This window comes from Phaethon lepturus, unplaced genomic scaffold (assembly GCF_000687285.1).
Source record: "Phaethon lepturus isolate BGI_N335 unplaced genomic scaffold, ASM68728v1 scaffold4830, whole genome shotgun sequence".
NCBI classification, from domain to species: Eukaryota; Metazoa; Chordata; class Aves; order Phaethontiformes; family Phaethontidae; genus Phaethon; species Phaethon lepturus.
The window spans coordinates 9,824-24,970 of NW_010513887.1; the positions used below are offsets into that span (position 1 = coordinate 9,824).

General features: G+C 36.6%; 1 protein-coding gene across 1 annotated transcript in view; it reads right to left on the reverse strand.

The window, feature by feature from the left end:
• Window positions 1–15,147, reverse strand: part of NUP205 (nucleoporin 205kDa) — a gene marked incomplete at both ends in the record, with an annotated part of 41,800 nt that overhangs the window by 6,209 nt on the left and 20,444 nt on the right. The window contains 16 exon segments of the mRNA XM_010291234.1: window positions 1–17; window positions 186–307; window positions 507–698; window positions 1,441–1,589; window positions 3,592–3,690; window positions 4,141–4,411; window positions 6,024–6,215; window positions 7,074–7,154; window positions 8,083–8,240; window positions 8,945–9,019; window positions 10,089–10,238; window positions 11,276–11,390; window positions 12,303–12,427; window positions 13,801–13,965; window positions 14,392–14,473; window positions 14,633–14,753. The exon segment at window positions 1–17 is cut by the window's left edge and continues 14 nt beyond it. Coding sequence (XP_010289536.1) covers window positions 1–17; window positions 186–307; window positions 507–698; window positions 1,441–1,589; window positions 3,592–3,690; window positions 4,141–4,411; window positions 6,024–6,215; window positions 7,074–7,154; window positions 8,083–8,240; window positions 8,945–9,019; window positions 10,089–10,238; window positions 11,276–11,390; window positions 12,303–12,427; window positions 13,801–13,965; window positions 14,392–14,473; window positions 14,633–14,753 — 2,114 coding nt within the window.

Below are 15,147 nucleotides of genomic sequence, written 5' to 3' on the forward strand. Positions count from 1 at the left end.
CTCTCATTCCATATATCCTTAAGAGGTTTAAAAAGAAGAAAGAAAAAAAAAAATGCAAGAAAAGTGAAGCCCACTAGCGAGGCAGAGCCTTACTTACTTAAAAGATTTGTGGCTATAAAAAAGACATCATATGCTTCCAAGACTATATTACAGTTTCAAAAATCAGCCAGAGAACCAACACCTACCCCTGATGATCTGTTTCGGGTCGCATGTCATACACTTGACACTGTGCCAACCTCACAATCACTCCAGACCGCAACAGCTCTAACGCCCCTTGCTGACTTTTAGCTACTCTAGTGAGGAATGCCTAGAGAAGGATAAATATTGGAGATGCACAATGAGACTTATTATGAATATTCTCTCTTGATTTTAACATCATTTCAAATACTATTATTTTAGTAAAATATCTCCGAGTACAATCAATGTGAAGTACAGACAAAAAACTTCTATTTAAAAAAAAACAACAAAACTACCATACCACAAAATAGTTTCTGAAGTACTGTTACCATTTTGGACTCATAGGTGTACAGTGCTTTAAGTAAAGGGGGCTGAGGTGTGAGCAAGCTCTGAAGAGTCAGATCATCATCTGCTAGGCTATCCACAAGCACCTTCAGGTAGCCACTGTTGGAGAGATACAACAGCCACTGCTGCTGCTTGTCTACCGAAACAATACGATCAAGCAAAGCCAATGCCAGCATCTGGGATGGGGCAAGAAAAAAAGAAAAATCAAAACAGAATTAAATCTTTGAGATCAATGGGATTTCTAACAAATATGAAATACTACGCAGTTCCTTCTAACAGCTTCTTAAAAGCAGAATGCGTTTCTCATTACATTCACAATCCTTTATGTGGAAAATATTTTAAGATTTCTTGACATTTTAGTATAATATAAGCCAATTACCTTTTCTCTATTATTCTTTAAGAAAACATTACAGATATTGTTGAACAATAACTGTGCCAAAATATTTTAATGAAGGACTGATACAAGCCCTATTCCTATTTAAAACTAGTTTGCATTCTGACTAGATTCCTGTCCTCTGAAGATAGTATCAGAAAATATTTCTCCTTGTAGTCACCAAAACTTCCCAAGGTGGGAAAATAAAACTGGTAAGTCCATGATTTAAAAATAGTAACAAATAAATGCCATAAAAATAGTAACAAATAAATGCCATAGCAGTTCATACTACATAGTCTTTGGCAGCAGTGGTTGCTACCCTTATTTTTAAACAATAGGACACTTTTCTGAGAGGAAAAAAAAAATAATATACATGTATGCCCCTACTTTCAACAGCTTAAAGGATGAGGAGGAGAACAGAAACGTGAAAGAGATTAAGTATCTACAAAAAATGTTCTATCTCATGAAATTTCCCTTTTCTGCACAGTAGTAAAGTGTTCTTAAAACAAACTGAGTATCAATTGCAAAGCAATAGATTTATTTACCCGGCCTATCTCATGACCATCACAAGCATCACGACAGACCACCTCCATGAGAGCTGCCCCATAACTCTCAATAATCGCCATGTTTTCCCGTTGCAATTTACTAAAGACATCTTCAGGAGCTGTCAGACGTTCCCACATCGTTTTTTTAGCTGTAAAAAGCAAGTAAAAGCAAAACATGAAAAATGCAAAGATGGACAGCTTCGCATGCTTAGTCTTGGCAGGCTGGATCGATGGGCCGAGGCCAGTTGTATGAGGTTCAACAATGCTAAGTGCTGGCTCCTGCACTTGGGTCACAACAAGCCCCCACAATGCTATAGGCTTGGGGAAGAGTGGCTGGAAATCTGCTTGGCAGAAAAGGACCTGGGGGTGTCAGTTGACAGCCAGCTGAATGTGAGCCAGCAGTGTGCCCAGGTGGCCAAGATGGCCAACAGCATCCTCACCTATATCAGAAATAGTGTGGCCAGCAAGAGGAAGGAAGCAATTGTGCCCCTGTACTCGGCACTGGTGAGGTCACACCTCGAATCCTGTGTTCAGTTTTGGGCCCCTCACTACAAGACAGATTTGAGGTGCTGGAGCACATCCAAAGAAGAGCAACGAAGCTGGTGAAGGGTCCAGAGAACAAGTGCTATGAGGAGCCTCTGAGGGAACTGGGGTTGTTTAGCCTGGAGGAAAGGAGGCTGAGGGGAGATCTTATCGCTCTTTACAAGTACCTGAAAGGAGGTTGTAGCAAGGTGGGTGTGGGTCTCTTTCCAAGTAGCAAGTAGCAATAGGACGAGAGGAAATGGCCTCAAGTTACACCATGGGAGGTTTAAATTACTTATTAGGAAAAATTTCTTTACAGGAAGAGTGGTCAAGCATTGGAACAGGCTGCCCAGGGCAGTGCTTGGAATCACCATCCCTGGAGGTATTTAGAAGATATGTAGATGTGGGGCTTAGGGACATTAATGTAGTGGTGGACCTGGCAGTGCTAGGTTAACAGTTGGATTTGAAGACTTGAAGGTCTTTTCCAACCTAAATGATTCTGTGATTCTATGTTTAGCTTAGCTACAATACATCTGCAGCTACATCCTTCAGAGCATTCTCTATCTTGCAAGAGAAATGCCCCAAACAACGAACATGGGTTTTGACTGAAATGCAAATGTTTTCCTACAAATCTATTCTTTCCTGTATATCACACAGGTCAGCCAGCGCAAAAAATGTATGTGCTTGCATACATACAGCACCCTTGCAAATATATATTATATGTTTTATGTATTAAATCTTAAAATTATTCTAAGTAGACTATTAGGCCTAGGAACTTTCACTGGGACCAAAACACTCGGTTTTGAAGGGAAGTAAACAAGGTGAATTAAGTGGAAAAGGGCTGAATCCAAAGCCAGCAATAAACTACAAAGGAGTTATAACAAATTCAAAGGTATTTTTACTACTGTAGCTTAAAATGCTGATCAAGTAATAGCAGTAAGAGTCTGCATGCACAGGTACTAGCCCTGAGTTTGTTTTTCAATCTTCGTCCAATCTCTAAGATGAAATAATAATTAGAAACATTGACAAATCAAGCATTTAAGCAACTAACAGAGAGAATGTGATCTTCACTGTAAGCTCTCTTGGTTAAGCAGCAACTCTGGCTGGCTTATGTTTTGCTTATTTTTGGGGGGGTAGGGGTGATACTTTTTTGTTTGTTTGTTTTCCCCCTAGGGGTCTTCAGCCAAGGAACAGAAAGAATATTAAATACTCTTTGTTTTGTTTTTTGTGGTAAGAGGTACATACAGATGTGGAGGCACCACATTTCTACAGCGTTAATTGTTCTCAAGTAGGTCCAAGTAATCTCTAGTCCTTTCACAATTTTGTAGCTATGATGCATAGCTTCAAATGGACACAAATGAAATATCTTCTTTAGCGCTTGGAGGTCAGAAATTTAATATCCTCATCCAGAACAATACATTTTGAATGCGTATCTAGCTAGACAGGTCAGAATTGAGGAAGATTTGCATCATTTAGCATAAGCAACTAATTTCAGAGGCTCTTGGAGTAAGATAGTTTCTATCTACATAACCTATTTCCAGAAGACAACTCAGCATACAGAAATTGTACCACTCAGGGTTAAATAACAATTTTTTTTTTGTTCTTTTCCATAATACAGTTGGACCATACCTGCTTCTAAAGTGTCTGGTTCATCTGGTCTCTGGGCAATCTGCAAATAATAAAGCAGTGATCCATAAAGGTGCGTTCTCACTCTCTGGAAGCCACCACCTGTTCAAAAGAACCATTCATAATTAAAACCAAATAGTAGTAAATTCTGTAACACCATCTTCCACCGGCACTTAATTTAACTTTCCTCTGGTAATGCTGGCAGAAATAAATAAAACAAATAGATTTCTTAAGTCAGAGTTCTACTGTTCACATAAAAGTGTATTTGTGAGTAAATTTAGCAAGTTTATGCTGCTCCAAAAAAGTGGCAGTATTTACACATCTTTCTTCTGCTTGTTTTTCAGATTAAAAAAAAAAAATATGCCTTTATTTTTTTTTTTCTTCTTAGTAACATCACTTAGATCTGTATTAATCATGTAAGAGACACCTAATTGACTGTAATAAAAACCCTCACTGCAGTAACCGGAAGCATCTCACTACCACTAAACCATGTCCAAGTTTCTACTCTTGGCAGCTGGAATTCCCACACATGCACTGCAAAGGTCAACACACCTGTTTTCAAAATGAAATCCAGCAGCTTTTTTAAGATGATGTGGAGGGAGGAGTCACCAATGGAAGCAAAACCCATGGATATGCTCTCAGATCCAGGTGATGAGGTAAAAGAACCATCCAGCATCAAGACATATTGGGACTGTCCCGCCATAGGGAGTGCAAGTGGCTGTTTCTGCTCAGTTTTCACGGACTGACTCAGGTGGGCAGTCAGGGTGAACACAGCCCCAGCCACCACCGGCATCAACTCTTGAGCTGCATCATCATCTAGGATCTTAATACAGAAGAAGCAGCAAAAGAATTAAAAAAAAAAAAATGAAGCAGAAAAGTGTCTTATTTCATAAGCTATTAAAGCAATTAATTTAGCCTCTCACAGCTATTTCATTTATGTATGCATAAGGATTTCATTAACATGTTACTATTTAAAACAAAAATTAGTAGCGTCAGAAACTTGTTCAAAAAGATGAGTTGAACACATTTTAATTGAGAAGACCATTAGCCTTCTTTTTTTATTTACACAAATCATAGGCAATATGATCATTAAATATGGATGGGGAAAAGGGAAGGAACATGCTGACATTTGAGTTGCTTTATTAGTAAAATATCTAAACACAAGCTAGGGGAAGAACAACTGACACCCTTTTGACTTTACAGCTATTTAAGAAGACTATTTCCATTAAAAATGTGAAGATACAATTTAGAAAACTCAAAGGGATGAGCAAAGAAGTAAGTATCAAAGCAGCATTTCGAACAATGTGGAAAAACACTAATGAGAAGTCAGCATTTACTACTTTAGTTCGCTTCATAATTTAAAAGGTAAACCTGGTATCTTTGACACACAAGGAGCTTTGCTTTTACGCAATATAGTTTAATACAAAAGATCAGTTATTTTCTAAAGAAAATAACGATAATTGTTTTCTCAAATAAACAAAATTAAAGTATTACAGAAAATCAGAGTCTGACATTTCTGCTCTGTAAAGATTCTAAGAACGAAATTCCTTCAACTAGCAAAGGGCTCCCTTGGGGTTTTTTTTTTTTTGTTGTTTTTGTTTTTTATTTTGTTCATATAAAAACCATAATCCAACACTACACTAAAAATAGGTTTAAGTAACTACTACAGAAAGAAATAATGGAAACAACAAAAATCCAAAAGATTACCTTTTGCTTGAAAAAATATAACATTTTCATATATATTTCTCAAAATACAACTTGTCTGATCAGAACTACAAACAGCATAACTCTCACAATAAAGAAAAAAAAAATGTTTAAAAATGCCCCAGCAGCCTAAATCATACAAGGATCCTTCATTAAATTTTGTCTTTGAGAATGGCTGGGTCAGTAGTAACTGACTAGTCTGTTCCTAGACTTTAAATATTTTAAGACAACGCAAATTCTCACATTTCCAAAAGCCTTTCTAATTGTAAAATCTTTTCTTTTTGTATTCTGAATTCAACTCTCTCATTTTTCAAAAGAAGCAGCAGTAGGATTTGCAGTGAGTCATTTAAATGCATTAAATCAGCAACTGCAGTACTGTTTGCTTTCATCCCTTCCATGAGTTCCTCTACGCTCCTCATCAAAACGGGCTGTTTCCTTTTCATACACCCTTTCCAGACTACCACCATACTGGATCATACTGAAATGTCTTTGAAATTTGTCAATATATGGTTCATAGTTCAACTGTAGCTATGCAAGAATAGAGAGCATCCCCTCTGTCCACACTGCATTCAACTTCAGCATAGCAATCAGAAAACTCAAAAGAATACTGAAGGCAGACAAATTTTTTGGGGATTACAATCAAGAATGCCACTTGAAGAGTAAATTTCTCTTTCACATAAGAAGATACGGCAAAGTTCAAGAAGAGGGTTGATTTGCAGTATTAGCATTACCTTGTCATGCACATCCTGCAACAGATCGCGAATAATCAGTTGTCTGTCCTCAGCCTGTATGAGATCCTGGGGGCAGGCAGTAAGTATAATTTCCACCAGTTGTCTCCATGACTCTAAAGCATGCCTCTTAGCATGGAGGCATTGCAGCAGCTTGTTCCGCTCCACTACATACTGCAGGATAGTGTTGATCTCCTGAACACCCACAACAAAGAAATTGAGTTATAATATTCTAAGAGAAGTTAATGGCAAAGACAGATTCAAGATGACAAGTTTACCTGTTAGTAATAGTCTTTGTGGAGGGGAAAAAAAAAAGGGTAAGTCTTCAGATTATCAGAAACAAGTTGCTATTAATCATTTTAACAAGATAGGACAATCCATTTCCGAGCTGCTTTTACAAGGTCTTTCCATCATGAATATCTCAAGCTCGTAGTAACAGAAAAATAATTAACCAGGGAAATTCTTTTCTAACATACTTTTTAAAATCAAAACAAAAAACTATGAAAAAAATCTATTTGTACATCTTCTTCCCACTTTAGCCTGAGTCATTTCTCCTTCCTCTTTCAATTTCCAAATCCATTTAGCCAATTTCAACTACATTTAAAAGATGGCAGGAACCTCAGAAAATAATTAACCTCCAAGTTCACCGAAACTCTAGCTGTGTAGAAGATAGTAGAAATAAATTGTCATCCCCTGTGAGAGAAAAGCAAGATGAATTTGGCTGCTACACACTGTACTTGTCAACAGTCAACTTTGACATCAGTATGTACTGCTTTCGGTACAGTGGGGTGGGAGCTGCAATTGTTACCAGTAACAGGGAGGGAAAAGCTTCAAGAAAAAAGAAAACAGACTTCAGGTCTGCTGTTCAGAGAACGGTATGTTAAAAAGTAGTTTATCTTAACAAATTTAATGTCTTTTTTTTCCCCCCTTTCAGGAATTACTAACTCAAAGTTAGGACTCAAATCCACAAGCTTTCATGGTAAAGCTTACCGCTTGACAACATATGAAATCCACCAAGAACAACTAACAGTAGTTCATTTTTTCTATACTTACCTCCATAAGTAAAGGTCTCTGGCCTATTGCTGCCATTCCTTGAAGGGCATTGACTTCTGCAACCAGAACTCTATGAAGGTACTGAAATTAAAAAGTTAAAAAAGAAACTTTAATGACAAGGAAGATGTATTTGTCCCTCCTAAAAGTATGTAGGAGATGGCTACACAATGACAGATGCAACTGAAGGACTGAGATTCAAATAAGTTTTACTCATTTTTCAGGTTTCTCCCATACTTCATTCTCTTAACTGCAGTACTTTTAGCTGTCTAGTCTCTCTTCCTGCTCACTACACTTGCTCCTTTTTGCACTCATTCATTTCCTTCTGGTCCTAAGTTGTTCTGTCCTTTCATAAGCTCTTCTAACACAACACACTCCCTTTCTTCTTCAACCTCCATTACAGTCCTCTTGCACAGAAGAAAGGGTTTGTTTCCTTCCAAGTGTAAAATACATTTTACAATATAGAATAGCTGGTTCCTAATACGGAATAGCTGCATTCCTAACACCATCAAGATCACTTTTGCGTTACATTCTGCTCCTGCTCTGTCCCTCAGATCACAAATTCTTCAGGACTATTTATCATACACTTGTCCAGTACTCATCACAATGTGACACTATCTTAACTAAAGCCTTTAAGAACTACTGCAGTAGAATGTACTGTGCACACATATGTAGTGCTACAGAGTTGTGTAGTGGAGACCAATGAAATACATAAGGTAGATGTCATATATGCAATATCACTTGGGCGTTTCAAGATGGGAAAAACGTAAAAATATTTCCTGAAAGTGTCTTAAACTGATGCATCTGTCTACTGCAAATGAGAAATCGGTGTGTGCAATGTGGAAGAAGAAAAAAACTAACCCAAATAGTTTGCACAAATTATGCACATATCTGAAACAGCTATACTTTTCGTGTGAAAGTAAGTTTCACCATATTATTGATACACTGATAATTTTTTTATCATCAAGATATAAAATAGCCCGTGCAACTTGAAACATAGACCACTGCGCACCTTGACATTGCAGACCACTTGTCCACGTGCATTCTTGTGCTCACAATTAGCAATGACTTGCTCAATCTGAACCCGGTCAAAAAAATCCAGTTGTAAAGGCTCTGGAATGTCCTGACTGAAGTCAATTGAATCCAGGATACTTAAGATCTTCCTGCGTACTGGAAATGTAAATCAATTCAAACTGTATTCAGAAATACCAAGGGGAAAACAAAAAACCCTTGATAATAGGAGCCTAACAACTTTGTAAATCCAAATTTTAATGTGTAAAGTTTCAAAAGAAAACAGTAAATCTTCAGAAAGTTCTATCAACCTATATAAGGGGCTTAAACACATTTTCTAGAGCCTTAAATTCTTAACTTCTGTTATACTGTATTGTTCTCCTGTTATGTATGCATGTAATCCAATATTTACAAACACAATTTTTTTCTCCTAAATAAAAGCAGGCCAGTTTTCAATGAGAACCATGCATTCTTTTGTTGAGACTTAGAAACATTCTAGGGAATCTGAAGTTACTTACTTGGGTTTTATATTCTTTGCCATGAAAATACAAATACCTTCAGCCTTAGCAACAGCCTCACTGTTTCCACTGTTGGCAGTAAATTTATAGACTGCCATCCTTCTATTCTGCCCTTCCATAGATACTTAAACAGACTCTTCTAACTTCCTTTCCAGTACAGTATTTTCCACTCACTCCAATCATCTATGTCAAGGTTCTAAAATTCTTCCCCCCGCCAATAAAATTGTTCCATGTTTAGAAAGTTTATTATTTTGTTTTTCAAAGTGCCCTCTCTAGAGGCAGCCCGAACCTCATTTAGGATGAGAAAAACTTTACTGAGAAATAACCAATAGCCATAATGCTTACCTTTGGAAGCAGTGTCAAAGTGGAGAAACCCACTGACCGATCGACTTTCATCTTCCATCCCTCCTTCACCATCAGCTGAAGGTAAGGTAACGTAATAAACAAATTATTTATTTTTTTTTTAAAAAAAAAGAAGATAAAAATACCACCTACTGTATTAATACTGAAAGAGAATGATGGAGAGAGCACACACTGACAAATCTTTCATGTGAAAGTCTTCTAATACAAATACAGCCTTGACTGTTAATAAAATTAAAATAATACTTCTCTCACAGAAGCTAGCCAATTATCAAATACAGATTAGACAGGACTAGTACTAGAAATATTTAAAAAGACACCCCACCCTGCAGTATGAATAATGCAGTTGTATGAACACTGTAAAATAAGCAAGATATCTGGACACAGTTTTCCATACTCCAATCTCCATAAGGATAAAGAGACACTATTCAGACCTACAAAAGTGAGGGAAAACACTATACTGCTGCAGCTCGTTATGATATCTTCTAGTTATTGTTTATTTTCTTCACGTAAAGAGTTTTATTGCCACCTGTTTCTATTTCTTTTGATTTGCTTCTACTGTTCTGAAACTCTGAAATCTTACCTTTTTAACACTGCATTTTATGGCACATTGGGATGAAATATCATTTTTGTGATGTTATAATGTCAAAAGTCAAACTGACCTGTAGCTACTATCATCTGTGAGAGAGGGTTGAAAATGTGTAACAGATAGACAGTTTAGACTGAGAAAACTTTGTCTAGAACTCTTTACCAAGGAAGACCCTCCACCTTCTCTACACAGTGACAACTCTGGATAGAATCCCAAAATAAATTATTTTATAATTTTAATTATTTTATGCTCCCCTCTCCTACCCCATAATCTATGTTTATTTTTTATATCAGTGTATACACTGAGAGATGTTTCAAAAATGAAACACAGACAAAGCAGAAATGAACCAAAAGATGCCCTGATTTCTTTTACTTTGGAATCTACAACCATCATCATCTTTCCTCCCATCTCTTCAGTGGCAATTCCAGACCCGATAACAGAAACGAACTGTCACAAGCTTATAGACAAAAGAATTCAAATAAAGCCTCTCATGCTTCCTTTTATTCAAGTTTATTTACCCTCACAATAAATTCCTCTTACCCAAGTACGGTTTCACAGGCATGTCATCAAGCAGCAGATGCAGCAGTCTCTGTGTGTGGGAGCGCTGGCGGTTTAGTGATGTCACTCGCATTTCTATAGCTGCCGTCTTCATCAGCCAAGACATTTGGTTCAGTGTTGAAATCTCGTGTTCTGGGTGCAGATAAGGAAACAATTATAAAATTGAACATAAATAATATTACTTACTCCAAGTAAAGCATTTTTCATTTGAGAAAGCTTTTAGAGAATGTCATGACTTATTATCTGCTCACCATTTGTTTACAGGACAAAAGGACTGAAAGATCTGACAAAGCCGTTAAATGAACATACGGTTATTGTGAAAACAAATCATAGACATACATGCAATTAAGAGTATACACATACACAAAAGGTCTGGATGTAACCTGTACTGACAGTCACTGTGGAATGCAGTGATTCATGACCAAATAGGGTCAGTTATAATTTCAGTGAAAATAACCAGACATTTACTCAAAATTAACTATAACTTTAATCAAAGTTGATAAGGCTTGAACGTGGGTCTCCAAGAATCTTCGTATTCTATATTCATCTAATTTAGGTTCTTAAGTTATAGAAGAATCATCTAAATTGCTTTACCCATGCTGGATACATGTATTCAGATGCTAAGTTTACTATCATTTCACAAAGGACTAGTAGTCAGGCATCGTATAAAGCGAATAAGTACATTTATTCAGTTTAAGACACCTGAGAAATGTTGGTCTGAAACATTGAAAGCACATGTATTAACTTAAAAGTTAATGATATCACCAAATAAAAGTTCTTTTATTCAAAGGCAGGGAAGATACAGGTGGTTACAACCACCAGCCTTCTATTCTGTCAGCTCCTCATAGCATTCCTACTTTTCAAAAATATAGGGGTTTTTTTCTGTAGCATAATCTAACAAAACTACAATGATAATTGAAATATAAATAGGAATATGCTTCTGGATACTTGATCCATTCCAAAACTAACATTCTTTTACAGAAGTTCAGCACTAATAAGCTGAACTTCCTGAACAGGCAGAGTTCAATCTGTGCAGAATTAAAACGTTAGCAGAGGCAGTAATTAATTCAGTTTAATAATGCTACCTACGTTTCTTCTATGATTACTAGGGAGTCAAAAGATGCATTGAATTTTAAGCATGTACAATCTTATCTTAGCATAAAAATTACCTTTGATAGAAAACGGCAAGTACTGCAGCTGAGTGAACAAGAAATCCTGACTGGTCCTCAGATATCTCATAGTTGGACCTGATGTTTCAGAGCATGCACACAACTGATAGATCACCTGACAATCAAAAACAGTATATAACTATTTATGGAATTTATTTTAAAAACTAACCATCCACCAAATCAAAAGACACATAACAGTGTTTTACTGCTATTTACATGTATTTACAGTAAGTTTTCCATCAGCTTACACCAAAGTTGAACATATTATTTATAACAGATGTTGAATTATGATATTAAAGGACTACCAGCATGTGGATGATTCCAACAACATGACACTGTATAAGTGTTTCTGTTTGTTCAGCTCACTTAAAAATGAGTGTATTTTTCAGTCTCCAGGTTCACCAAGGCAGGAAATATAAACTTTTTTCTTTTTTCTTTCCTCCTTCTACAGCATGGCCTCTTTCACTTTTAACGTTTAAAATTCTTTCTAGAGTCCACAGATTTTCAACATGATACAGGTATGTAATCATATGGTTATATGACTTAAGTGCAAGGTAGCTGATGTTTGGCCTTATGTCTAATTCAGCTGTCTTCCCCATCTCACCCTCTCAGACATGCATACATACATTCTGTCACTGCTACAGAATAAAGCCAACAATCTTACTGCCTTATTTGGGATTGTTTGTTATCTTATTTGCTGGCAAACTGCAGATCCAAAATTAAAAAAAAAGGGCATATGGTCATACCAGATTCAAAGGCTCACCAAAACCAGAACATTAGTTTTATAAGTATGTCAGAACTTGGAATTGGGATATGAGTGCAGATTCTTTTATTTACTGTGTTGCTACAAGATAATACTTTCTCACACAGAAAAAGGTAGAATAGAAAGAGTTCAATGTATATGAAAACCTGACAGATACCTTTTAAAAATTAAACTATTATCAAAATCATGAACCATCTATGTTCATCAACCGAGAAGTAGCTAATTTTATTTAGAGCCTACTTTCAGTAGAAAAATGTCAAATACCTGGTAACAGAGTTCTGCGAGATGAGGAGATTCCTGAACTGCTGTAGGCCCATTCCTTGTTTCAGTACCTTTCTCCAGTATGTTCAAAATAGCATGAAGGCAAGTCCGTGGGCAACCTAAGACACCTTATAATACAAAAATAATTTCTTAATATTCTTGATCTTACTTGCCTCAATAGCAAATACAGGTTAGTACACAGAATTATGGAAATGTTATGGTTTAGCCCCAGCCAGCAATTAAGCACCATGCAGCCACTCACTCCCCCCCTCCGCCAGTGAGACAGGGGAGTGAAATGTGGGTTGAGATAACAGTTTAATAGGACAGCAAGAGAGAAGGAAACAATGATAGCAATAATAATAATACCGGCAAAGGAATGTACAAGAACAAGTGATGCCCAATAGAGCAGTTGCTCACCATCCGGTGATCGATAGCCTGTCCCCAAGCAGCGATTCCCACCCCCCAGCTAACTCCAGTTTATGTACTGGGCATGACGTTATGTGGTAGGGAATATCTCTTTGGGCAGTCTGGGTCAGCTATCTTGGCTGTGTCGCCTCCCAGCTTCTCGTGCACACCCATCCTTCTTGCTAGCAGGCCAGCACGAGAAGCTGGACTGTCCTTGACTGCTTCGCCACAACCCAAAACATCAGCACGTTATCAACATTTTCTCATCTCAAATCCAAAACACAGTCTCACACCAGCTTCTGTGAAGAAAATCAACCCTATCCTGGCTGAAACCAGGACAGTAAACTAAATTGTTCAGATATTATTTTCTGCCCTATACTGCTCCACAGAGCTGCAGCAAGAGTATCTGGCAACCTTTTTTCTGCATTGATTAAAATGAAAGAAGGAGCCATGTTTCAGCAAAAATCTAATGAAAACATTTTTTTAAGTTCATGTTCTCATATATATTCATACACATGAATATATAAATATATATTATGGCTATATAAATATACTAATATACCTAGCAGTAGAATGAAAACCCGCATATTCTGAAAAGTTTTCTACAACATTAAACAACAAAACTGTTTTTCTTCCCTATAGTTCATTTTAAACAGGAGTTGAGGAAGGACAGAAGAGTAGTGGAGTAGTATAACTAGTTCAAAGTGACAATCTGCTTTGTAGAGGCCCATGTTGTCATATGTAGGTACTTCTTGGATCATCAAATCAATTTCTTTGTACTGTGAGTACAACCACACTGCATAAAATAGTAAATAAATCAATGTTTCGCTTCTAAATTATCATTTTCCCCCACAACTCCAATCTCAAGTTTGTTCCAAAATCCAACATAAACAAAGGATCAAATCCTGAAGCCATTTAAATGCTGCATTTGGCTATCAATGTATCTTTTTATTTAGCTTTTGAGGATTAGAACAAGGCCTGTTGTCTAATTCTTAAGATTAAGAGGAACAACTTCTTCCCATGAATTTTCCAATAAATATTCTCAGTGTTGGTAACAGAACTGATTAAATGCCAGATCAGCGTTTCCTCTTCATACCTGGATCTTGCAGATTTGTGGTGCTGACAGGTTTCTTTAGTTCGTATCCCAAGAGATACAGAGCAAGGCTGGGAGGACTACACTCAAGAGAGGTGATAAGGAGATTCAGAATATGGATCCTTGTTTCATGATGGATTCGTGCCCGCTTCTTTTCAGGCTCCAGCTCTTGATTAAAAAAAGATGAGGTGAATAATGAAGAAATCTATTTAATGGAATAATCCTCAGAGCCTTCAAGTTAACTATAACTAACTTCAAGCCTACAAGAAAGTTAAGGCATCAACTTATATTAGTATAGAGGGATACAACACCAAAATTTCAAATTACTATTAATACAGCTCTAAATAATACATCCAGAGCAATATGAAATACCTGTCTTTTGAAAACAGACTCAGCTTGTAGTAGGCTGACCATACTATGAACATCTCTTAACAAAACATTAGTGCTTTTCATTTTGTTAAAGGTCCAATTCTACAGAAAACACCACAAGAAAAGGATATTCCGACTTAAAAGCACTTTCTCCACCTCTTCCATTAATCTCATTCCATGCAAAAGACAACAGTGTAAGTCAATTTTAAGAAGCCTTTTACATACCCTCATCTGGATTGATTAGTTCTTCTGCATCTTCATTGTCCAAACATTCCACAAACCCAGCCATCAGCTTCTGGCTAATACTCTGTATTCAGCAATGGAAGGATGGAAATGAAGAGGATTTTAAGAATATTAAAAACAATACCTTTCATAATTCCCTCCACATAAGTTGACAGTAACATTATGGAGCACCAGTATTTCTCCTCCAGTTTCTCTTTCCAGATCCAAAGAAACTGGAACTTACCTGATCATGTGTGAAATCACCAACTAGCTTTATCTGGATGTTGGAATTACATGAAATACAGCACAAAATCTTGGCACTTTCAAAAGCCAGTTCAGGATTGCTGTTTCCATGATAAAGATACCTTCAAAAATACAAGATTATTGGAATAAAATTGTTAAAATAAAATAAAATTTTACTACTTCAAGATGGTTATGCACAGATGAGAAACTAAACAGCATTTAGAACAAAAACATCTACAAATCAAACTACATGAGAAAAAGTTAAACCTACAAACAAAATTTCACTCTACATGAAGCACTTAACACTCCTCCATCAAAAAGAGGGTTGGAGGCTGAATTTTGACCATTCTTTTTATACAATATCTACCTCAAACACTGCAGGATAAGTTAAAAAAAATTGATTACAGGCTCACATAAGAAACATGGAGAAAATACCTTCAGATTATGCAGAAATGAGAATTACTAAAGACCAAAACTAGCTAAAATCAACTACTGCATGTACCCAAAATAGGCGAG